The 22647-nt window shown below is 49.7% G+C and overlaps 1 protein-coding gene across 1 annotated transcript; it reads right to left on the bottom strand.

Annotated features, from left to right (window-relative positions):
* Positions 1-2622: 2622 nt before the first annotated feature.
* On the bottom strand, positions 2623-15617 carry PCDH12 (protocadherin 12). The gene is made up of 4 exons (XM_043465172.1): positions 12166-15617; positions 9067-9164; positions 6815-6966; positions 2623-3470 (listed from the first exon to the last, which is right to left on the bottom strand). The coding sequence occupies exons 1-4, from the start codon at positions 15043-15045 to the stop codon at positions 3004-3006; spliced, it is 3597 nt and encodes a 1198-aa protein (XP_043321107.1). The 5' UTR covers positions 15046-15617; the 3' UTR covers positions 2623-3003.
* Between the last annotated feature and the right edge of the window lie 7030 nt (positions 15618-22647).

Genomic DNA, 22647 nt, shown 5'->3' with positions numbered 1-22647 from the left:
CTCATTTCAGTCAGAGGAGAGGTAGGGTCAGTGAGCTGCCAAGCTGAAGTTGGGTGACAGACAGGGAGGCTGCCTGTCAATCTCGAAACTGCCCCCGGGCTCCAAGTGAGCACTGCGTTGTGGCGCTCCTAGTGCTGGAGAATGGCTGACTATTGATAAAAAAAAATGTCCCCCTGCGCTTTCCAAATTAAGACGACATTTAACCGAGTGCTCGCTAGCTCGCCTGCTCCTTCAGTCTCCCGGGGGACAGAGCCCATCTTGGTGAAAGATGTTTGAGCATGTCCAAAGCCTCAGCTCTGACATCTCAGCTGATGTCAAGAAGTTTCTGTAACCTTTCCGTTCAGCACACTTAGTTCTATCAGCATACGTACTGTCTCACTCTCAACTGTTTCTTGGGGGAAAGGGCTGGCATCAGACCTTGGAGGGGTTGCAAGGTTTGGGCAAGAGCACCAAGGCTCACCAACATACACCCCAGCCCTGATCAAAGGTCGGTTGCCTCAGAAACAGCTCTACCTACAAGTTCTCCAGATTCTGTGGGGAATCGAGGATCACAGTGGTCCTTAATCTTATTTAGGTCACAGACCCCTTTGAGAATCAGATGAAAGCACTGTCTCCTTCTCATGGGAAAGTACGCATCCTCCCAATTTTGCATGCCATTCAGCAGATCCTTAGATCCCAAAGCTCGACCAGGAACCTCAGGTTAAGGACCCTTGATATATCAGAAAGAACATCATCTGAATTTCAGATGTAGAAGCTAGCTCTGCCACAAGCCTGCTGTGTGGCTCTGGGCCAGTCAGTCCTTTCTGCCTTGCTATTTCTTTGGCAATAAAGCGTTCAGACTCCTTGTGATTAAAACTGCCTGTCTGTGGAGGTTTAGTGATTTAGAGCAGTGCTGCTTACCTTTTTTTATAGGTCACATGTTCCTTTGAAAATCTGACAACTCTGTATCTTCTGCCTAGAAAAAAAGCCTGTACACAAAGTTTTGCCTAGTATGCAGGGGTTCCAAGGACTACAGATTTAGGTCTTTTGAACTAGAGGGAGGCAATGATCCAATTGTGAGCAATGGTTCCAGTTTCTTTAGGTCATCTCCTCTTCTCATCTCTTCTCTCCATCTCCCAACATCAGCTCTGCACTGAAAATCCACTAGTGATTGGGGGTGAGCACTGTCTGCTCCAGTGCTATGGTTTTCAGACTGTTTTCATGTAATGGAACCTGTTTTTTGTTTTTTTTTCTCTTTTCTAATGAAGTCTTATACCTGGAGCTCCAATATAGAGAAAAGGGAATCCTGTAGCATTTCTGTACCCACTGTTTCATTTTTTCTTCCATTCAACAAGTATTCATCAAGTGTTACTTTGGGCCAGGTGCCTTGCTGCTCAGATTGGAGACCCTACCTGCTTGGTGTCCCCCAGCCTCTTTCATTGGCTTGGGGAACCAAACAGCTTGCAAATCATAGATCTTGTAAAGAGGTTATTCTGCCTTGGAGTGAGATGTCAGAGACCAAGAGACCCTGCTCCCAGAGCTCCTGAAGCATTTTGGGGGCCCCATTTTATTCATCTGTAAAATGGGATAATGTAATGATGATGCCTCACGACATTCCAAGTATGGATGATTTTCATTATCCCTAGACGGGAGTATGGTTGGCACCTTTCAGTGAACAGTGAACATGTGTTCTGAGCTCCGGAAAAGGACGAAAGGAGAGGCACAGAAATTTTTTCTTTAGTATCAGGGAGACCCTCCACATTGTTGAGAAGCTGAATAGACTAAACCTTGGGAAAATATTTTGCTGTTTTTTTTCATCCCCTCCTCCCCTGGAAGGTTTGCTGCTGTCAGTGTCAATTTCATAGACCCAGTTCACACACTGTCCTCTAGGGCCTGAATTCACTGCTGTGACAGAGGAAGGTTTACCCACAATCAGTGGGTCTGGAAAGATGACTTCTGCACCTGAAGGGCTGCTTGCTAGGGAAGGACAGGAGTCTGCAGAGGCCCAGCCTGCATCAGGTCAGTGACAAGTCCCTCTCATTCTGTGCTCAGAAGAGCAGAGATGTGCAGCCTGAGAGGCTTTGGAAATATACTTTTCAATGTTTTTCCTGAGGGGATTTCAGGCAAGTCCACTCTGGCAAAAGCCCACCTGTGGTAGCTCTTCCTTTGTTTTCCTTGGCTGGCAGTCTAGTGCCAAAGTCAAGAGCATGGGTTTTGGTGTTGGACAAGCCTAGTTCCAATTTCTGGCTCTGCCTCCTTTCTCTGCTTGATCTTGGGCAAGACACTCAGCTTCTCCCAAGTCTCATGGCCTTGTATCTGAAATGGGGATAATAACACCTCCCCTCCTCGGGTTGTGAGGAAATGAAATTAAATCCTATTGTAAAGACTGGTGCCTGGCCCCTGTTAATACTCTATAAATACTCATGCTTTTCTTAGCTTTAATTTTCAGCTGGAAGCGGATTATTTGGTACTGTAGCAATAGGGGAGTGAGGGTCAAGTGTACCTGTGTCCATCACCGCTGACCTAACACTGTACACCCTCCCATCTTGGCCCACGGTGATGCTCCGGCCAGCGACTGGATGACAAAGAACCCTCACTCTGCTCTTCCCTCCTCCCTTGCCCTCCTGACAGGTGCAAACAGGGTAACCACCCACTACTTTTCCTTTATTAGTAGGTCAGAGAGCTTTGCCTGGTGCCCCAGGATCCAGTCCCCAACCCTCCAGTGTGCAACCAGGCCCTCCTTCCTGCTTGGGATGCTCCTTGGCATCTGTTTTGCAAAGAGGATTAACCCTCTGTGCCCTTCTTCCATGTGTTTTGCCAGCAAACACTTAGCCACAAACTGCCTCCCTCCTCCAAAAATTCCACCAGTAGAGCCAGCACTTAACATCGGGTTGCTTTGGTCAGCCAGCTCTTTGTCCTGGGGCTCCCGCCTGCTTTGTGCAGCCTCCGTCACCCTAAAGTTCTCAGGCCACCTCTGGTCAGTGAGTTCAAATATTAGAGACACCAGTTCCTGTCCCAAAATCCTCAAGGCCTGGGCTTCCTAACATCTCCCGGGGTCCCCGGTTCCTGGATCCACTGGCCCCTGCTGCTGCTGCTGCCACTGCTGGTCCTGCTCTCGGCCCCCTTGTTTCCAGCTAGGCCCGTGGGGCCTTCGGAGCCCGCGGCCCCGCTGGTGGCCAGGTCTAGACTGAGGGTCCTCCCGCAGACGGAGAGCCGCCGCAGCACCTCGGAGGCGGCCTCCACCGGCACGGCGGGGCGCTGCTCCAGCAGCATCTCCAGCAGCGAGCTCATCTCCGACAGGAAGGTGCTGGCCAGCCGCGTGCCTGTCGGGCTCAGCTCGGGGGCCTTGCCGAACGTCTGGAAGGTCCTGGGCTCCTCCGAGGTCGCAGAGTCCGGGGAGAACACGTTGTCACGGTAGTTGGTGGAGAGGGGCAAAGAAAGTCTTGCCATCCAGGCCGGGTCGGGGACGCTCAGCCGGTCCAGGGCCAGGCCTGCAGGGGGCGAAGGGGACGCGGTGAGGGCGGAGCCCCGGGCGGACGGGCGGGGCGCCAGACAAAGGAGGGAAGGGAAATGGGGGGGACCGATGGGGCGGCCGGAGGGGGGCGGGAAGGAAGAGGCCCTGACAGGGAAGCGCGCCGGAAGGCAGGAAGGCAGCGACTGAGGTTCGCTCGTGAGCTGGAGTGAGGACGCGGCCGCGGGAGGAGGAAGGCCTAGAATTAGAAATTGGCCTCTTTCTCAAGCATCTCCCAGTCTCCGGGGGCGTTTCGGGTTTAGGTGGCCTCCATCCATCCCTGAACAGCCCGGATTTTCACTCCCTCAGGACAGACACCACTAGCTGAGCATGGGGGCGCTGGAGGGATTCCCCTTTTTAGCTAATGCTGTAGTTCCTGGCTTGGTGCTGCCTTCCTTTCCTATTCATAATAATAATATAATAGTGACCGCTTATTAAGTACTTCTGTGCCAAGCAATTTACATAATTATCTCATTTAACCTCCACACACACCTTTGAAGTCAAGAGTATTTTATGGATGAGGAAACAAGTTCCAGGAAGTTCAGTCATTCATCTACTAGGCACCCAAAGCCAGATTTGACCCACAGGTCTGATGATTGGAAGCCCCCTGTAACTGTACCACTGAGACCCACTGTCTGGAGAGCTTGCCCTTCCTCTCTCCCTGGATGCTAGGTGCTCACCTGTGGTTCTGGTTTCCCTGGCCTGCTAAGGTCTGTACTGTCACTCACTCTCAACACCGCATGCTCTTGACACTGCAACCTTTGCCTCTCAAGCTGCAGGAAACCCTGTGAAGGGGCTGGCCGCCTAAGAGCTGTCCCAGGAAAGGGATGGGGCAGTGAAAAAGTGTCCCCCTGACCCCAAATCCCACCATCACACTTCTCCTTTTGCCATCTCTTCAACAGAAAATCCTGTCTTAGGAAACCAGTCCCAGGCCCAGTGATAGAGGCCAGGGCAGAGGAGACAAAGCATAGGCCTTGTGGTTAAGCATCTGTATCTTTAAAAAAAAAAAAAGCACAACATTTACTTTAACATGTATTTAATACTTAAGGTGAGCCGGTTTAAAATCTGTGCATAGAGTGAAAGACTGGAAAGGGATAAGTCAAAGTGTTAGCTGAAATTGCCCCGGGCAGAAATGATTTATTCCCTTTTTGTTTATCTACATTTGTCTCTATTAACCAAATATTACTTTTGTGATTTTGAACAGTTATTCCAAAATACAGCTAAATGCTGTTTCTATTGATAAATGAGTCTTGTTCTTGCCTTGTCAGTGCGGGGTTAGGCAGGCTGTGAGGCAGGGTCAGCCCCTTTCCTACTGGTCCAGCCCACACCCAGGGCTTAGTGAATGTTTATTGAATGATTGAATGAACATAAATATTAACCCTGGACATTTGGGAAATGTAAACCTTAGTTCCCTGAGACTCTGGGGTAATAAGGTTGAAACTCTTCTGGTGTTACAGAATCAGGCTTTTCCTTGTACAAGGGTCAGAGAGCTTCAGAAGGAATGAAGCTTAGAATGAGAAAATCAGTGGAGTGTAGGAGAATGGCTGAAACATGATGGTGAATTCACTCCGAGGCAGGTGGGCACTGGGCAGACCAGGGTTTGATTTCCTAGCTTTGCAGCTTATGAGCAGTGTGAACTTGGAAAACTTGCTTAATCTCCCTGAGCCTCTTTTTTTTCTCTTATAAAGTGGTGAGATAGTCACACTTATCTTGTAGGTGGCTATGAGGATGCAATGAGCTCATGCAGCCAATAAAATATGATCATCATCACATCCTCCGGCGGGGCTTTTATCTGGTGCGGCTGAGACCCCAGTGTCGGGCACATTCACCAGTAGCCCCATCACGGTCCACCCTGTGGGCAGCGCAGGCTCCGCTACGGTTGCTGTGCTGTTCATTCCCCGACTTGTTACCATCCTCCTGTGCTCCTTGCCCTCTGTGCTATGAGGAATCGGGACCACGTGGGAACGAAGCCCACAGGTTCCCGAACAAAGCTGGGGCAGAGAGCTATAACACCAGCACTGAGGTCATCTGAAATTTTCTAATAGCCAGATTTAAAAAGTAAAAAGAAAAGGTGAAATTAATTCATGTAAGTTTTTTATATTTAATATCATTTTATCATGTAATCAATATTTTTAAAATTATTAATGAGATGCTTATTTTTTCATACTAAGTCTTCAAACTCTGGAGTGTGTTTTATACTTCTATCACATCTCAGCTGGTCCAACCATTTTCACACATGGCTATTGGTTATTGGAATGGACCTCATAGCTCTACATTCTAGACAATGCAGTCCTATAAAGTTCTCTGTATTTGTGCTGTCCAAAGCAATATCCATTAGCCACATGTAGCCCTGGAAACATGGCTGGTATGACTGAGGAACTGAATTTTTCATTTTACTTAATTTTAATTAGATTTCATTTTACTTAATTTTAATTTAGAGCCACACTGCCTGGGTTAATAACCATAGGCTACACAACCTTGGGAAAATTATTAAAACCCTGGCCCCTCAGTTTTTTTTTTTTTTTTCCTTTATGAAATGGGGATAATGAATAGTCCCAATCTCAGAAGATTTTCTCATGAGGCACTTAGAAGAGGAACTAGCACACAGAAAGCACTCAATAAATGTTAGCTATATTTTTTTAACCAAGGAAAGGGAAATCCCTGCCATGCCTTCAGCACACAGAATATGTCCAGATGAGAAGTAGATTATTAACTGTGCCACAGAAAACCACAGCGTAGGTCAGACTTAGTGTGTGTTTCTTGAAGGAGGCTGACTGATGTGTGTTGGGGGGGAGGTATGGGGGTGCTAGCAGATTCTTGAGTTCTCATGGTAAAGAGATCTTCAAACACATTAAAGAAATGCAAATGAGTGGCGTAGGAAGTAAAGAGAGGTCCCCTAATGGTAGGTGGGCCCAGGTTGACTTCCCTTCCATCACTGATGAGCTAGGTGATTCTGGGCAGGCTGTGTTACCTTTCTGAGCCTCAGTTTGCTGATTTCTAAGTTGGAACTCCTAATGTCTACCTCAGAAAACTGTGTGGAAGCTTAACTTGAGATAATGCCTACAAGATGCTTCCTTAGTACCTGGCACACACCAAGAGCTCAGTAATTGTTCACTATTCTTTGATGACTTTTTAAATGCATAATCAAAGGCAAATCTGGTCATTAAACAAATGAAGACCTAAAGCTCCAGGGGAAGTAAAAAATGTTGCTGATAGTCTTCTCCAGAAATAGAGAAGACTGTGTTTCCCTGCAGTGGATTGGAGCAGCCCTCTGAAGCCTGGGCACAGGAAGAGACTGTAGGGGCAGAAGTGGGAAGTTCCTACCTGTGTGGGGGTCCAGGAGGTTTGACAGCTCTTCTTCTAGCAGCTGCTTCACAGAAAGGTCCTCTTCAGGGTCCAGGGGTCCTTCTTCCTGGTCTGGTTCTGCCTGGCCACCAGCCCTGGTGCTTGGGCCATCTGTGTCTGGGATTGCACTCCTGCAAAGGAAGCCAACCCATTCCACCAGTGAGGAAATTCACACACAAATTCATTCATTCCTGCTTATGAATATTCTGCTATTAATGCCAGCATTCATTCATCTGCAAACTGAACTGGGTTCCCAGCCCAGGCTTCAGAGTCAGACCAACCTGGGTTTCTTGATCCCAGCCCTCTTGCCTACTCTGAGTCTGTTTCATCTTCTGTAAAATGGGAGCGATAAATAACATCCCCCTCACAGGGCATTGTGGGAGTAAAATGAGGTGTCACAGGTAAAGGCCTTAGCACAGTGTTGTAAGCACTCAGCAAACAGAAGTGACTGAATGCACAGATATTATTCACCATTGTCCCTCCATTCCTTCTCATTACCTAGTACAGAGTAGGAGTTTAGTAAACCTTGGTTGATCCAGCGCAGTCGCCCTTCCATCTCTCCATCCCTCCATCCAAGTATGAGTTCCAGTGATGGCAGGGTTTTATTTTTTCTTAGCATTTATTTTTATTTACTTATTTGGCTATTCCAGGTCTTAGTTGTAGCATGTGGCATCTAGTTTCCTGACTAGGGATCGAACCTGAGCCCCTTGCGTTGGAAATGCGGGGTCTGAGCCACTGGACCATCAGGGAGGCCTCCAAGGGCAAGGATTTGTGTCTGTGTCATTCCCTGCTCTCTCACCAGTGCTCTGAACAGAGGTTGGCACATAGTAGGTGCTTGATAAATACCTGGTGGACTGAATGACTGAATGTTCCCTCCTCCTTGTTTGAGGCTAAATCCCAGACCAGAAGAGCAGGTCAATAGAGGATGCAGCTGAGGTAAGGCATCCCAAAACTACTAAGAGTCTACTATGGGATCTCTTGCTGTCTCCCTGGCCTTTCCTCCTATGGCCCCTCTCTATCACTGAGGAGGCCAGTTCCTGGGACTACCTCGGCACAGTGGGCAGGCCTGGCTTCTCATCCCAGCATCTGGGAAGGCTCCCTAACAGCCTTTAAGGCCTGGAGTCCTTGCTGCTTTTTCTCTATGGCCATTTCAGCAGGAAGGTGGCAAGTTTGCAAGTAATGACAACAACTAATGTTTATTGAGCAATTACTCTTGAGTCAGACATATGCTTTGCAAGGTATATTCGCCTTCTCATCAAACCTTTCACTTCTGTAAGGGCTTCTCTTGTTATCATCCTCATTTTACAAATGAGAAAACCAAGACTTGTAAGATTATGCATCGTGCACAAGGTTTTCACAGGTTAAGTAATGAAGTCAGATTTCAAAGGCAGGCTGAGGTGACTCTGGAGTGTGTGTGCTCACCCCTACTCTACAGCATTTCTAGCTATTTTTGCCAAAAACCAACCAAACAAAATGACTATAAGTTGTCACAGCAAGAGCACTGAACTGGAAGTCAGTGTCCTGAGAGCCAGCCTCAGCTTTGCCACTCACTGGTCATTTGACCTTGAGCAAATTCACTTTAAGGGGAAAGGACTTAGCATTGTTTGTATACCTCCTTTGTTCCAGGCACTGGGCCACAGGCTTAGAACACTTGTGGTCACTAAATTCTTACCCCATCACTACAAGGAAGTGGCGACCTCCATCTCACAGATGAGAAACTGCAGGCCTGAGGCTTGATCTGACTTACTCAAGTTTACGTAGCTGGGTAGGATCAAACTACTTAGAGCCTCAGTTTCTCCGTCTGTAACAAGAGGGAGTTAAATTAGTTGTCCTCTTGAGGTCTCTTTAATTCTAGGACAGCCCAAAGAAACACACCCACATACCCATATCCTCAGCCAGGAACCTTCATATTATATTTAAGGGTCAAGAGCAAGAAGGCTGAACGTTATAGATTTAAAGTCCATAGTCTAGTCCCTCTGAAGTCAGAGGACGGATAGAGCCTCGGGGATGAAGTCATTTCCTTGACTCTGGGTCCTGTAAATACTATTAATACAGTAGCTCCAGGACCAATCTGTCTGGGTGGGGGGATGGATGCTGTTCGCTGCAGTCTCCCAGGGGAGCAGCATCTGGAATGTGCTCACCCTTCCTTGCAGCACAGAGGCTGCAGGGGTGAGGGCAGGCTGGTGGGGAGGGGGCTTGAGAAACCAGAGTTGGGGCTACGTGCTGCTTACCTGCCGCTGCCGGGCTTGGCCAAGTACTTATTTCCCCGGTGGTTTGGTTTGGGCTGGAATTGGCCCTGATGCAGCAAGGACAGCAGCTGGGAGATTTGCTACAAGACAGGAAAAATCTGTTGACTCCACACAATTCCGACCCAGCACACTTCCTCACCGGATGTTTCCCTCAATGCCGGCGCTTTCTTTTTATAGTCTTTCCTCCAGCTTCAGATGTTTGTGGATTGGTTGGGGGATGGTGAACGGTGATGGTGACGGAGGCAGGGACATGTGCAGGCAGGTTCCCTGCTTGGCTTTGTGTCAACTACAGATTCCCGGGACCTGGGTGTCCGAGAGAAAGAATAAGGGTCCTCTGGGGGACCCCATGAGACCGGCCCCCGGTGGACACTGTGAGATTGGTGTGGAAAAGGCATTTCCTGACTATAAATGTATTATTACTTTAATAAGGATCATCTTAAAGTGTTGTATCCCCCTCTTCAGCAGTATTCAAACACTCAGCCAATGTTGGTGGGTCAGATGTAACTATGTTATAAGGAGGCAGAGGGTGTCTTTGAATCATTTATTCATCCTTTCATTCATTCGACAAGTATTTAATGAGGGCCTGTTTGTGCCAGGGCCTGTGCTTGCTATGGGAGTAAGAATGAGATCATGGCCCAGTCGCTGCCCTCAGGGAACTCCCAGTCTGCCTGGGAGGACAGTCAGGGGAGATAGGGCATGTGGGCTACTATGGGGGGTTACATCGGAGTTGGGAAAGGATAGAGGTCAAGTGGAGCAGATGAAAGCCCCTCACCCAGTTTAGAACAAGGAAGGAGTTGTGTGTGTTGGGGGGTGTAGCTACAGGGGGAAGTCATTCACTTATTTCAACAAATGTTTTCTCTGTTCATACTGCATCACAGGCCCCTGTACTGAGACCTGGAGTTTCCATAGAGGGTTAGCAAGTGGAGAGAGTGTGAGGGTCTGGGTGAGGGGTGAAAGGTCAGTCAGAAGGTGCTCAAGCTGAAAGGCCAGAGGAGACAGTGGAGTTTCAGAAAGGCTGGTGAATGGAACAGGGGTGGGTGAGATGTTCAGGGCCAGGCCGCACAGGCTCTTATGAGGGAGGCAACAGACCAAGTCAAAGTTGTTTCTAGCTTGTTGTGTGATGACAGGCAGGTTTTTAGAGGTACTCAGATCTCAGTTTCCTCATCTCTAAGGTGAATCTAAATATACTACCCAGCCTCCTTCACAGGCTTGTCAGGATTAATTAGGTGGTTTGAAAGTTTAAAATGCTCCACAGAGTCCAGGGGTTTGGGCTGTTACTCCTAGAAATGTTGTGTCTGCCTCCCGGGCCCAGGTTACCTCCCCTCTGAGGAGATCCCTCCGCCCTTTGGGCAGCTGTGACAGAAAGGGCTGACCTCAGAGGAGGTCTGGAAGGGGAGGTGGCTGGGACTGGGGTTTCACTGTGACTTGGGAGTGTCAGGGCCCCACTGCCCACCTCAGAGCCGTTCCCACCTCCTGGCCCAGGCCCAGAAGCCCTCCTAAAGTATCTGTCTCCCTTTTCTCGAGTGACAGTCGATACTTCAGGGACACTCCTTGAGTGCCAGCCCCTAGGTGATGTGCTGTCATTCAGGGTCATTTCACAGCTAGAATCAGACTCGAGTCAGACTCAGGTTCAAATCCTAAATCTTCCCCTGCTCCATTTCCCATCCTACCTTAAGGAATCCTGAGGCTCAGTTTCCTCAGCAATAAATCAGGGGATAATAACAAGACCCAGGTCATGTGTTGGTTGTGTATATGAGGATTAAATGAGTGAAAGTCTATAAATCACTTAGTAATAGATCTCAGGATAAGCACTTATGAACTGTCCAGTGGTATCTAATCTCAGGTCATTCTTTAGTAACCCAAGGAAAAGGATGCTCTTATACCCATTTTGCAGATGTGGCACCTGAGACTCACAGGAGCTATCTAGCAATTAGAGGCAGGGCTGGATGGAATTGGAACCCAGATCTGACTCCACTGCAGCACTGTGCTATTGGAAAGACACAAGCATTAGGCAAGCTGCCTCTTACCCTTAAGTCGATCTCACCTGGGTGCCCTTCTCTCTTTCAATATGGTCACCCACAGGGCCTGCTCTCTGCTGTCTCTGGCAACCACCAGCACCATATTTAACACAAAGAGTTTATTCAATAAGCATTTGATGAATGAATAGGTGAATGAATGAATGACTCTGGGCAACACTTCTGGGGCTGCATAGAGCCAGGGCAGGACTCCTCAAAGAGCAGCTGGGCCACCTCCAGGTGGCTTCCTGGGGAAGAGGTGGGGGAAGGAAGCTGTGTCCTTGCTCTGCAGGAAACATGAGCTGATGGCCTGGCTCACGACAGAAGTGTGCCTTGGGCACAGGGAAATGATCTGGGGTTCAGAGGAGTTGATATGGGTGTGAGATCAGGCCCCATCCCAGAAAAAGCTTTCCCATTTGTGTCCAGTAAACCCTAGGTCACTGGACACAGCCATTCATCTTCCCATTTAATCTTCAACCCCCTGGGAGGTAGACACAGGTAAGTTTGGTATCACAACTCCTATCTTATAGATGAAGAAAATAATATAAAGTTGCCCAGCTCCTAAAGTGACTGTGCCGAAATTTGAACCTAGATCTGCCAAACTCCCAAGTCCCAAGGTTGTTTCCATTGCCCTACCCAGCAGGCCTAGCTGGCAAGCTCTGGGGTCTCAGGCAGCCCCTGAGACCCGGGGGCAGTAATGCCCATGCCAGCTTGCTTCACAGGGAAAATTGCCCAAATGAGATGAAAGCAGGTACTGTTAATCACTGCCTTTGCTGTGTGTCTGCTTGTGCCAGGTGCTCTGAGTAAGTGCTCAATAGGAATTAAGTGACAATTCTGTGAGGCAGATGCTCTTACTGTCATCCCTGCTTTATAGATAAGGAAACTAAAGCTCAGAGACAGTAAGTCATTTGTCCAGGAACACACAGCTAAATTCTTTTGACTCCAGAGCTGAACCACTGCACCCAAATGCATCCTAAGGTACTTGGTGAGCCTAAGGAATGTATGTGAGGGTAATGGGGTCTGATGCTGTTCATGGTGGTCCAGGGGTGACCAGAGAGAGAGGTACCTGAACAGGAGGCGAATCCACGGTGAGCTCCTCTACAGGGTTCCGCTCCGCAAAGGCGGCCACAGACAGCCGGACCAGGCTCCGCAGGATCTGACGGGGGCCTGACTCTTTCTCAGGGGCTACTTTACCATTGAGATTCCGCTGCCGCCTCAGGGTTGCAGAGGAGGCTGGTGGGCTCTGCAGGGCCTCCTCGCTGCCCTGGTCTCCAGGCACTCTTCCTGTGGGGCTGCCCGCAGCCTTCAGGGGCCTTGATCGGGGCTGGCCTACAGCAGGCTGGGGCTCGGCAAGGTTCAGGTTCTCCCGGGAGGCGTTCCTCTGCCTGGGATGGTTGAAAAGGAGGTTGACAGTGTCCTGCAGCACCTCTCGGCTCTCGGCCAGCATTCCCTGGTTGCCTTGGTTACGCAGAGTCCTGTACAGAGTCGGTGTGAGATGAAAGGGGGCCTGCAGGCAGGAGTCCCAGCCTGCTTCCATCATTGCTTCCTCGCCCACGTGCTTGGGGGGCTGCCCGACTTCGCCAGGCTCATCCACCTGGCCCCTGAGCACAGGCACAAGGTGGATGTCCGTCTTCTGAATGTGTTTCTGGGGCCTCTTGGGCTGGTGACGGTAGGTGGACTCAGCCTCCCGACAGTTGTAGGCCCTGTTGTCCTTTTTCTCCATCCGGCAGATAGACGTGATCAGAGCCAAGATCGACCCAAAGACGGCAAGCAGTACAACCAGGCAAATCACTGTGAGTACCGATGTGCTCAGGGCCCCTGGCTCACGGGCTGAATCCCTCAAGTGGTCCACACTGGTGATGAACAAGACCTGCAGCAGGGCTCGGGTCTGCAAGGAGGGGCTGCCTTGGTCTTCCACCACAATCTCCAGCTCCCACTCACTCCCAGTGAGGCTGCTGGCATTGGTGATGTTGATGAACAGCTGCCCCAGGTGGGGGTTGAGGACGAAGACACCGGCTTCGTTCCCACTCCGAATGGTGTAGAGAAGCTCTCCATTTGCCCCCGAGTCTGCATCTCTTGCTATGATAGTCACCAAAAGGAATGGCCGAGAGCTGGGGGTGGCCTGTAGTGGTATGTCAGTGCCTGCTGGGCCCAGGCCATTGGGATTCTCAATGGGCACCAGCAAATGACCTGTGGAGGCATTTACAAGCACCGAGAGGCTGGCTCTCCCATTACTCAGTATGGGGTGAATCACCTCTGGGGCATTATCATTGACATCCAGGAGGCTGACCCGAACAGAGACACTGGATGTGAGCTGGGGCTGCCCGCTGTCCTCTGCAATCACCAGGAACTCAAAGCTTGCCATCTGTTCATAGTCCAGTGACCTTTGAGCGGTGACCTCGCCTGTGTCTGAGTCAATAGCTACCAAGTGAGAAACTGGGGAGTCCTGGATGCGGTATGAGATTTTCCCGTTAACACCCAGGTCTGCATCATGGGCCTTGATGGTGATGAGGTGAAGAGAGGGTAGGTTGTTTTCCCGAGTGGAGACCTGGTACCTGCTTTTCTCAAACACAGGTGCATTGTCATTGGCATCACTGATCTGAATGCTGAGCTGTTCCTTGGCTGATAAGGGCTGGGGTCCTTGGTCTTGGGCCAACAGAGTGAGGGTATATTGGGGCCACTGCTCTCTGTCCAGTGTGGCGTTGGTTAGCAGCATGTATGTGTTACCATTGGTCCTTTTCAGCCTGAAGTGGCCCAGCTCTTGGCTCAGCCAACAGTAGACCAGACCATTGTTTCCTGAGTCCAGGTCGTTGGCCATGATGAGAGCAATGAAACTGTCCTTGGGAAGAGCTTCGGACACCAGCAATGGTTGGGAGGCCCACGTGATGTGGATGCTTGGGACATTGTCATTGACATCCAGAACCTTGATGAGAATCTTGCAGTGGGCTGGGATGGGATTGGGACCCAGATCCCTTGCTTGGACATCCACTTCGTAGGCCGGATTCTTCTCGTAGTCTAGGTGCTGGAGCAGAGTCACCTGGCCCGTCTTAGCATCAATACTGAAGGTGTTCAGCACCTCCGGAGGCACGTGCTTACTGAGAAAGTATTCCACCTCCCCATTGGGGCCTTGGTCAGGGTCTGTGGCGGTCAGGTTTATGAGGAGAGTACCAGGGGCAGCGTCTTCTTGGATTTCTAGGGCCAGTGAGCTCTCAGCAAACACAGGGCTGTTGTCATTGGAGTCTAGGACGCTGACCTTGACCAAGCTGGTGCCTGACTTGGGGGGATTCCCACTATCATAGGCAGTTAACACCAGATCAAAAAATGAGTGGATTTCCCGGTCCAGCTCCTTCACCACCACCAGTTCTGCATGTTTTGTCTGATCGGGCCCCACAATGACATCCAGGGCGAAGTGCTCGCTGGGAGACAGGGTGTAGGAGTGCAGGGTGTTGGGGCCAGTGTCTGGGTCCAAAGCTCTGTCCAGGGGGATCCGGGTGCGCAAAGAGGCGCTCTCAGAGATTTCCAGCTCCTGCTCACCTTTGGGAAACTGCGGCTGGTGGTCATTGATGTCCAGCACCTGGATCTCCACGTGGATGAGCGCCCGCTCCCCTGTGGCCAGCACGTCAAAGGACACCAGGCAGGGATCCTGCTGCCGGCAAAGCTGCTCCCGGTCCAGCCGCCTCCCTGTGCTGAGCACTCCGTCCTCAGAGTCCACCTGGATGGGGAGTCCCTGGGGCAGCTGTAGGACCTGGAAGGCAGCTCCTGCCTGGCCAGGCCCCTCCTCCCGGCCCCGTTCCTGAGGCAGCTTCCCTATCACGGTGCCAGCCGGTACCTCCTCTGCCACCTGATATCTCACAGTGAGAGTGGCCACCTCCTGACAATCCCCTGAAAGGAACAAGTAGCCACCTGGCCCCAAAAGTCCCAGAAGAAGTGACAGAAGTCGCATCATGCTTACCGCCAGAGTGCGCTAGATCCAGAAACCGCTAGAGACCTTCAGGGGCTGGGCGAGTCCTCCAGTGTTTCCTGAGGGGCTTGATTAGCCCCGTTCTCCTGCCCCCAGCCCTGTTGGCACAGCCTTGTCCCATCATTAGCTAATGGAACTAACAGAAAGAAAGGCCATCTTCATCAGAAGAGATGTGAGAGGTGCAAGGACCGATGTGGTAAAATTACCAGGGGAGGCCCGGTACAGAGGCACTGTGGGTCCCCGTCAGCCAGTGATGGACAAGAGTCGGTCCAAGAGGGACTTGACCCAGTGAAGCAGGATGTGGGGATCTGACTTCCAAACAGTTGCTGGGCCAGGGAAACAGAGAAGCAGCTTTTTCCTATGGAAACCCCACCTACAGGAAAAGGGAGGGCTGTGAGTTTCTATGCCAATTAGAGAAAGAGAGTTTCCGTGAAGCTGAGTGGCCTGCCGCTGAGGAGGATGCGGCTGGGGACAGGCCGGATGGGAAGGTGCTGTCCATGTGGCAAGGCAGCCGCTGAGGGGAGGGGAGCCCCTGCTGTGGCCAAGTAAGCAGAGAGCCTGAGCCCCTCCTGGACGAGTCACGCCTCGGCCTCTCTTCCTTCCTTGTCTCTCCTTGTTTCCTTCGTCTCCCGTTATTCCTCTCCCATTCCTCTTTTCCCACCATTGTCTACCTCTCAGTCTTGACTCTGCCCCCATTACCCATTTTTGTCTCAAGGGAAGCGGAGCTGATTAAGAGAGTGGCCATCAGAGCCGAACTGCCTGGATTCAAATTCTGATGCTGCAACTTCCCAGCTGGGTCATGTGGGACAAGTCACTCAGCCTCTCTGGGCCTCATCTTGCAAGTGCAGATGGGAATAAGAACAGTAGACCTCTCAGGCGGAAATCTTGGGGATGAAATGGACTGTGCGTGGAGAGCCTGGCCGAGTCATGGGCAATGACATTGTTCCTGGAGGTGGGTGTTGTGGTCTGCACAGTTTGGCCTGCCTTGGGACTGCCTCTGGCTCCTGCACTGGCCGTGGGGCAGTCCCTTGCCCACACAGACGGGACCGTAAAGGTGCCCGTGGCCTTGGCTCCTGAAGCACAATGACCTCTCTGACCCGACAGTGCACCCTCCCTCCCCCTTCCCTTCTGGCTCCCCAGCCTCCCGGCCCATTGTTCTCCACATCTGGTCCAGCTTGAGCTCCTATCCCGGGGAATCCCCCAGCCTCCCACTCCTTGGTCTTGGAGGTTTTTATATCTTTCCCTCTCCCACACTTTCCTCTCCCTTTCCCTCCCTTCCTCCAATTCTTCACTCCCCACTGCAGTTCTTGTCCAAGAGTCATGTCACAGAGATGAGACCCAGGAGGGGGCCAAGGGCGCAGCTGGCTTGGGTGGCCTTGAGGTGGCTTGCTCCTTCTCATTTCCTCCTGTCGCTGCTGCCCCACCATTGTCCAGTCTTGCCCTTTACCTTGAGGTTGAGTCCAGAGGTTTGTAAAGCATTTGATGTGCTGGGAGTTAAGGGCCAACTTTGCCTAGGTAGGTGTTTGCAGCTCAGCCCTTAGGGCTGGAGGTGCCTGTTGGGACAAAAGTCACTCCAGTCAGGCCACTGGCCTGGAGGCTTGTGGCCATTTGGATGGCGTGATGAGGACTTCCTTGGCCTAAGCATCACCTGTGCTCCCCTCTGTACTTTCTTTTCCACCCCCTACCCCCTGCCCCTTACTCCCTGGAGATTCCCAACAGCACAGGGTCTGAATCCAATCCACAGGGTCTGAATCCTGGCTCTGGAGGCAGACAGAGCACTCACTAGCTTGGAGACAGAGCACAAGTCACATAACCTCTTTGGGCCTCAGTTTCCTTCTCTAGTAGAGCATGGCTATCCTGCATCTCCTGAGTTTGTGGTAAGGATTCGATGAGATGATATAAGTGAAGGCTCAGCGCAGTGCCTGGTACAGAGAAAGCACTCATTACATGGGTCTAATTTACCTGGTATTATTTGCCAGGCTTTATACCCTGAGTGCAAATGGTAAAGATGGTCTTGCATTTGTCCCTTCACTTTTTTCTCTGTCTTCTCCGCCAGGAAGTCTCACTTCCCAGGGTGTCCTCAGCTTGGGTGCAGGCCCAGGCTACCTGTCCTGCAAAGAGAGCCAATGTGGGCCCCAGGTCCTCTGGTGGTAGCCTGCATGGTGGCCCCACTGCCTGACCCTCACTCATCCTGCTATGTGCAAGGCAGTGAGCAGGACAGAGTGACCCCCAAGGGACTCGTAGTTTCAGGTCAAGGTGGGGAAATGAAAGAAGTGGGTCCAGTGGAGTGGCTCTGGATCCAGGTCCTCCTGGAGGACCCTTAGATGCACCCAGAAGGATGTGGAGGAGTGAGCCAGAGGAGGTGGGTGGGCAGCAGGGAGGCAAGGCGGGGGGAGGGAGCAGGATGGAAGAGGCCTGAGGTGGGTGAGCTGGCTCCTTATGGTCCTACAGGAGGGTCTGTGGACAGAGGAAGAGGAAGTTGGGCTGGGATGTCAGCGGGGGCTGCTGGATGATGGCGGGCCTGGGGCCCTGTGCTAAGGACTTGGACTTTGTCCTATAGGCTATGGAGAGCTTTGGAAGGGCTCTGAGCTGCATGATGAAAACAGCAGCTACCTGCCAAGCCTTGTGCTGAGTGCTTCACATACATCATCCCACGCCACCCTCACAACAGGCCATGGGTGAAAAAGCTGAGTATTGAGATTGGGTAACTTGCCCAGGATCATGCACATTTGCCTTCCAGAAAGCCCCACAGGCTGCACTCTGGGAAATGGATCAAAGGAACGGAGAAGAGGGAGGAAAGGCGGCCAGCTGGGAGTAATGCAGGGGAGCTTTGGTACAGGAAGCTCTGGTGCGGAGAACGTTTGCAGAATGCCATCTGGTGGCCAAAGGCAGAGAGGCAGGGAGGTGGGTGGCTGGAGTTCACAAATGTCCACAGCTCCAGGGAGAAGGACATGGCAACCCACTCCAGTACTCTTGCCTGGAAAATCCCATGGACGGAGGAGCCTGGTAGGCTACAGTCCATGGGGTCACTAAGAGTCGGACATGACTGAGCGACTTCCCTTTCACTTTTCACTTTCATGCACTGGAGAAGGACATGGCAACCCACTCCAGTGTTCTTTCCTGGAGAATCCTAGGGATGGGGGAGCCTGGTGGGCTGCTGTCTATGGGGTCGCACAGAGTTGGACGCGACTAAAGCGACTTAGCAGCAGTAGCAGCACAGCTCCAGACCCCTGTTCTTGTGCTATGTGCAGTACAGCGGAAGGACCTATACCCGGGTGATAATCATTTCTCCTAGTGGGAAGCCAACTGTGGCCGAACACCCACAGAGATAATAGAATTCAAGATTTTACCTGAGCTTTTTTTTGGCGGGGGAATGCTGCTTACTTCCTCAACCAGGGGTCAAACCTGTGCCCTCTGCATTGAAAATGCAGTCTTAACCACAGAACCACCAGGGAAGTCCCTTATTTGAGTATTCTTCAAAGGGCATTTGTGTGTGTGTGTGTGTGTGTGTGTGTGTGTGTGTGTGTGTGGCCTTGACTGGGACCCATGGATGCAAAAAATGAACTCACAGGTCATGAAAACCTTTGGATTTCGTAGGTGGTTTATTATTGTTCTCTGTTTGTTTTACTCATGTCGGGGGCAGGAAGCTAAGACAACCCTTTAAGAATCCAAAGGCAGCAAAGGAAGCACCAGAGCTTTTAAAGGCTATTGTCTCTAGGAATGAGGTCCCCATTTAGTAATATTTCCTCCTCTTTTTTGGCTGCAGGGTCAGTTGATCTTTAGCAGCCACACGTCAAGGGGTAAAACTGGAATTTGTTTGGAAAGCCTACATCACCCTGAGTCTTAAAAATAGATTCAAAGAAGCAGAAGTTGTTTCAAATCCCTAAGTCTGAAATATTTTTAAAAAGAGGGCAGGCTTGGGCTTCCTGCTTGGAGGCCTTGTTCACCACCAGCCTCTGGGTTGCTTACACTTGGGTCCATCACTATAGGGGGAGGTCGGAGAGTGAAGTGGGAAGGGTCAGGGATCAGAGGATCTCTTTAAATACCTGGGGTCCTGAAGAACCTTGAGGGGTCAGACCAGCAGGGTGGGACTCTGACACTTAAGGGACTTGAAGACCAGTTGGACGAAGGCTAAGATCATTTCCCCACATTAGGAATGTCCTGCTGGGCTGGCTTCCCACCCCCAGGGCACCCTGTGAATCTGCCCACCTGCTGCCGTAGTCACCATCACCAAATCAATGCACCACCAAAGTAGCATTAGAAGCTGGGAGGCTTCATTCTCAAGACCTTTCTGGTTGGGGAGGTGACTGGACCACCTAAGATTTGCCTCTTTTTTTTTTTTCCCAGCAAAACCTTATTGAAGTTGGAGGCATTCTAGCCTGAGGCATTGACTGGGAGACTCAAGGACTTGTTCTGGGTCACCTGTTTCTGCCCCACAGTTTGTGGTCTCTGTTGGGGGCAGATCACAGATGTCCAATTCCACCCAACTGGGTGGATTTCTGGGCCCACTGTAGAGAGAATACTTAGCAGGGAGAAATTTGCTAAGAGAGGACTTTTCAGGAAATGGAAAGGTTTTGTGTCTTGATCAAGACTGGTATCTCTCAAAAGGGTCCACGTATCATAGTCACTTGAAAAGCTTTTCAAAATACCAGGAACAGGGCAATTCATACTTTTCTTTTTTCCAGACTGCCAAAGAGAATTTTATAATTGCCAGCTCTATTTCCCTCTCTTTGAAAATGCTTCATCTTTCATATCATTTGGGACCAGATTGGGTAAGTCGATCGGACCTTTTTGCTGGGAAGAGAGGCCTAACTGATCTATATAATAAAAGGGAAAATAGATGAGGGGGAGGGGAATTGCTGAAGGTTGAGGATATTGTGAGGGGGTACCTTAGAGAACAGCTGAGGCTGTGAAGGAAGTAGGTTGATGATAAGGACTTTCTGATGGATAGTTGTAAACTGTGTAAACTCCTGTTTATAGAAGTAAACTCCTGTAAACTGTTGTAAACTCTTTCATGGTTTTCAAGAAAAGTGCAAGAAAGGATTTATAATTTATTTTGTGCTTTAGTAACCACAACACAGCCCCCAAAACTGGACCACATAAATTCTGAGTTAATAAGGGTTACACTTATGTCTCTCTCCCTAATCTTCAAAGGAGAAGAGGGCTACTTCCAGCATGTAGGTTTCAATTCTGATATACTATAGGTCATTCTACCACACACCCCTTTTCCACCCCAACCTCATTGAGAACCACTGACATAGAGCTTCTTAAACTTGTTATTTATTTTTAAAAATTTTTGGCTGTGTTGGGTCTCTGTTGCTATGTGCAGGCTACTCATTATGGTGGCTTCTCTTGTTGCAGAGCATGGGCTCTCGGATGCGCAGGCTTCAGTAGTTGTAGCTCACAGGCTCACAGAGCTTCTTAGAAGCACTAACAGCCTGGTAAGGGCGAACTCTGCAGCCATCAGGCCTTTCTCACCAAGCATCCTCCTGGTCCCCACCTTTCTCCTATATCTGTATCAATGCTCAGCAGAAGCTCTGTGCACACTGGTTCTTCCATATTTCTGCAGGCTCTTCTGCCTGCTTCTCTGATTCTCCCTTTGGTTTGCCTTCCTTCTGACTCCCAGGTGTGGGCATGTCCACCAAATATTCTCTTCAGCCCTCTCTTCTAATTAGGGTTCTTAGCCCAGAAGTAGGTTGCCAGGTTTAACAAATAAAAATATAGGGTGGGGGCGTCCGTGGGGGCTCAGTGGTAAAGAATCTACCTGCCAGTGCAGGAGACATGGGTTTGATCCCTGATCTAGGAAGATTCCACATGCCATGGAGCAACTAAGCCCCTGTGCCACAGCTATTGAGCCTGTGTGTTAGAGCCTGGGAGCCACAACTACTGAAGCTCAAGCATCCTAGAGCCCACGCTCAGCAACAAGAGTGGCCACCGCAATAAGAATCCCACGCATTGCAACTAGAGAGTAGCCCCCACTTGACGCAGCTGGAGAAAAGCCCGTGCAGCAATGTAAACCCAGAACAACCAATAAATAAATTTTTTAAAAATATAGAGTGACTGTTAAATTTGAACTTCAGATAGTGAAAAAACTTTAAGTATTTTTATCTGGCAATCCTATCCAGACGTTAAGTATGACCTCACCACAAGTTCTCTGTTTTCCTTTTTCCTCTTCTTTTTATTTTTAGAATTTTGGTTTACACAGTGAATTTGAAAATCTATCAGTAAACACAAAAATCAAACATATTGACTGGGAGCATCATCTGTACATGAATATTCAGAGGCTGACTTTGTTGATTGGCCTTGTTATGTATTCAGCATTTCTGGGTGATTCTAGGATGTAACTGTTCTCACACTAAAAGAACTACCCCTGAGGAGGCTTGGATCACATTCATTAATTTATTTGGTCATCCGGTCACTCATTTATTGGGTGGAATTCAGCATGTTCTTCTCCATTTGCAAGGTCAGTTTTTTTTTTGGCAAGAGAAGTAGCTAAATAGCTAAAGTTGACCCATATTTTCCTTTCCTCTAAACCATTGGTTTAGTTTTCTTTCTTCACATAGAATCTAATCAGCCTAATTCTCACCTTGCTTCAGAAAGATTCTTGCAGGAAGGAAAATGAGTCTTCCCATCGTTACATAAATTCTCATGGGGCTCCCCTTTATAAGTTTATGACAGCCAAGAGTTGAGCCCGGAGCTCTGAGAGAAACAGCCATATGCTGATTTATGATGGCAGCTGCTGCTAAATCTCACCCCTTTTTCCTTCTTACAGTGCCATGTTACCTTGGGGTTACAAAACTCTTTTCACTGTTATTCAGGGGAATAATAATAAAGTGCCAGGTTGCAAGTATAAACATGATCATTCTGTGCCTATTATTGTAAATCAAATTTTACCTTGGATCAGAAGCACAGAAAACATTTTTATACTGTCAGCCACTGCAAGCCTTTTTAGGAGTCTGTTTTTATATAACCCTGGGATGACCTGAGGTATTGTTTGAGCTGTACTGACCAGGGAAGCTGGCCACATTGGTTAGTCTGGCTATTTCTCCTCACAGACCTGAGCACTTTCCTTGGGCAAAGTGTTAACCTGATCTAAGCATAGTATTAGGGTTAATAACGTGGGCTCAGGACTCCAATTGCCTGGGTTCAAAGCCTGGCTTTGTAATTTCCTATCTGTGTGACCATGGCAAGCCACTTAACTTCTCTGTGATCAGTCTCCTTAGCTTTAAAATAGGGATGATGATGATGGTAATACGTTACAGGGTTACTGTCATGTTTAGCTTAGTCCTTGCAGAACATTTAGAGTGGGGCATGGGACATGAATAGTGCTCCGCTTGTTAATTATTTATAATTATGCTTTTAGCTCTCAATTTTTATTTTTGAGTACAAAGCCCCTGTTTTAAAGAAACACCAGTTTTTCAGATTTCCAGGTGATAGTGGTAAATTTTTTGAGATCCACAGAGTGAGGAAGTATATAACGACAGGAGATCAGCTATGAAACTTCTGCACTGGGATGAGGCCTGCTACTATCCAGTCCTGTCCCAGAGTTGGGGCAAGACTTTCCCTTCCACACCGCTGCCCCTCTAT

This window comes from Cervus canadensis, chromosome 4 (genome assembly GCF_019320065.1).
Source record: "Cervus canadensis isolate Bull #8, Minnesota chromosome 4, ASM1932006v1, whole genome shotgun sequence".
NCBI classification, from domain to species: Eukaryota; Metazoa; Chordata; class Mammalia; order Artiodactyla; family Cervidae; genus Cervus; species Cervus canadensis.
This window is presented reverse-complemented; position numbering and strand designations above follow the sequence as displayed.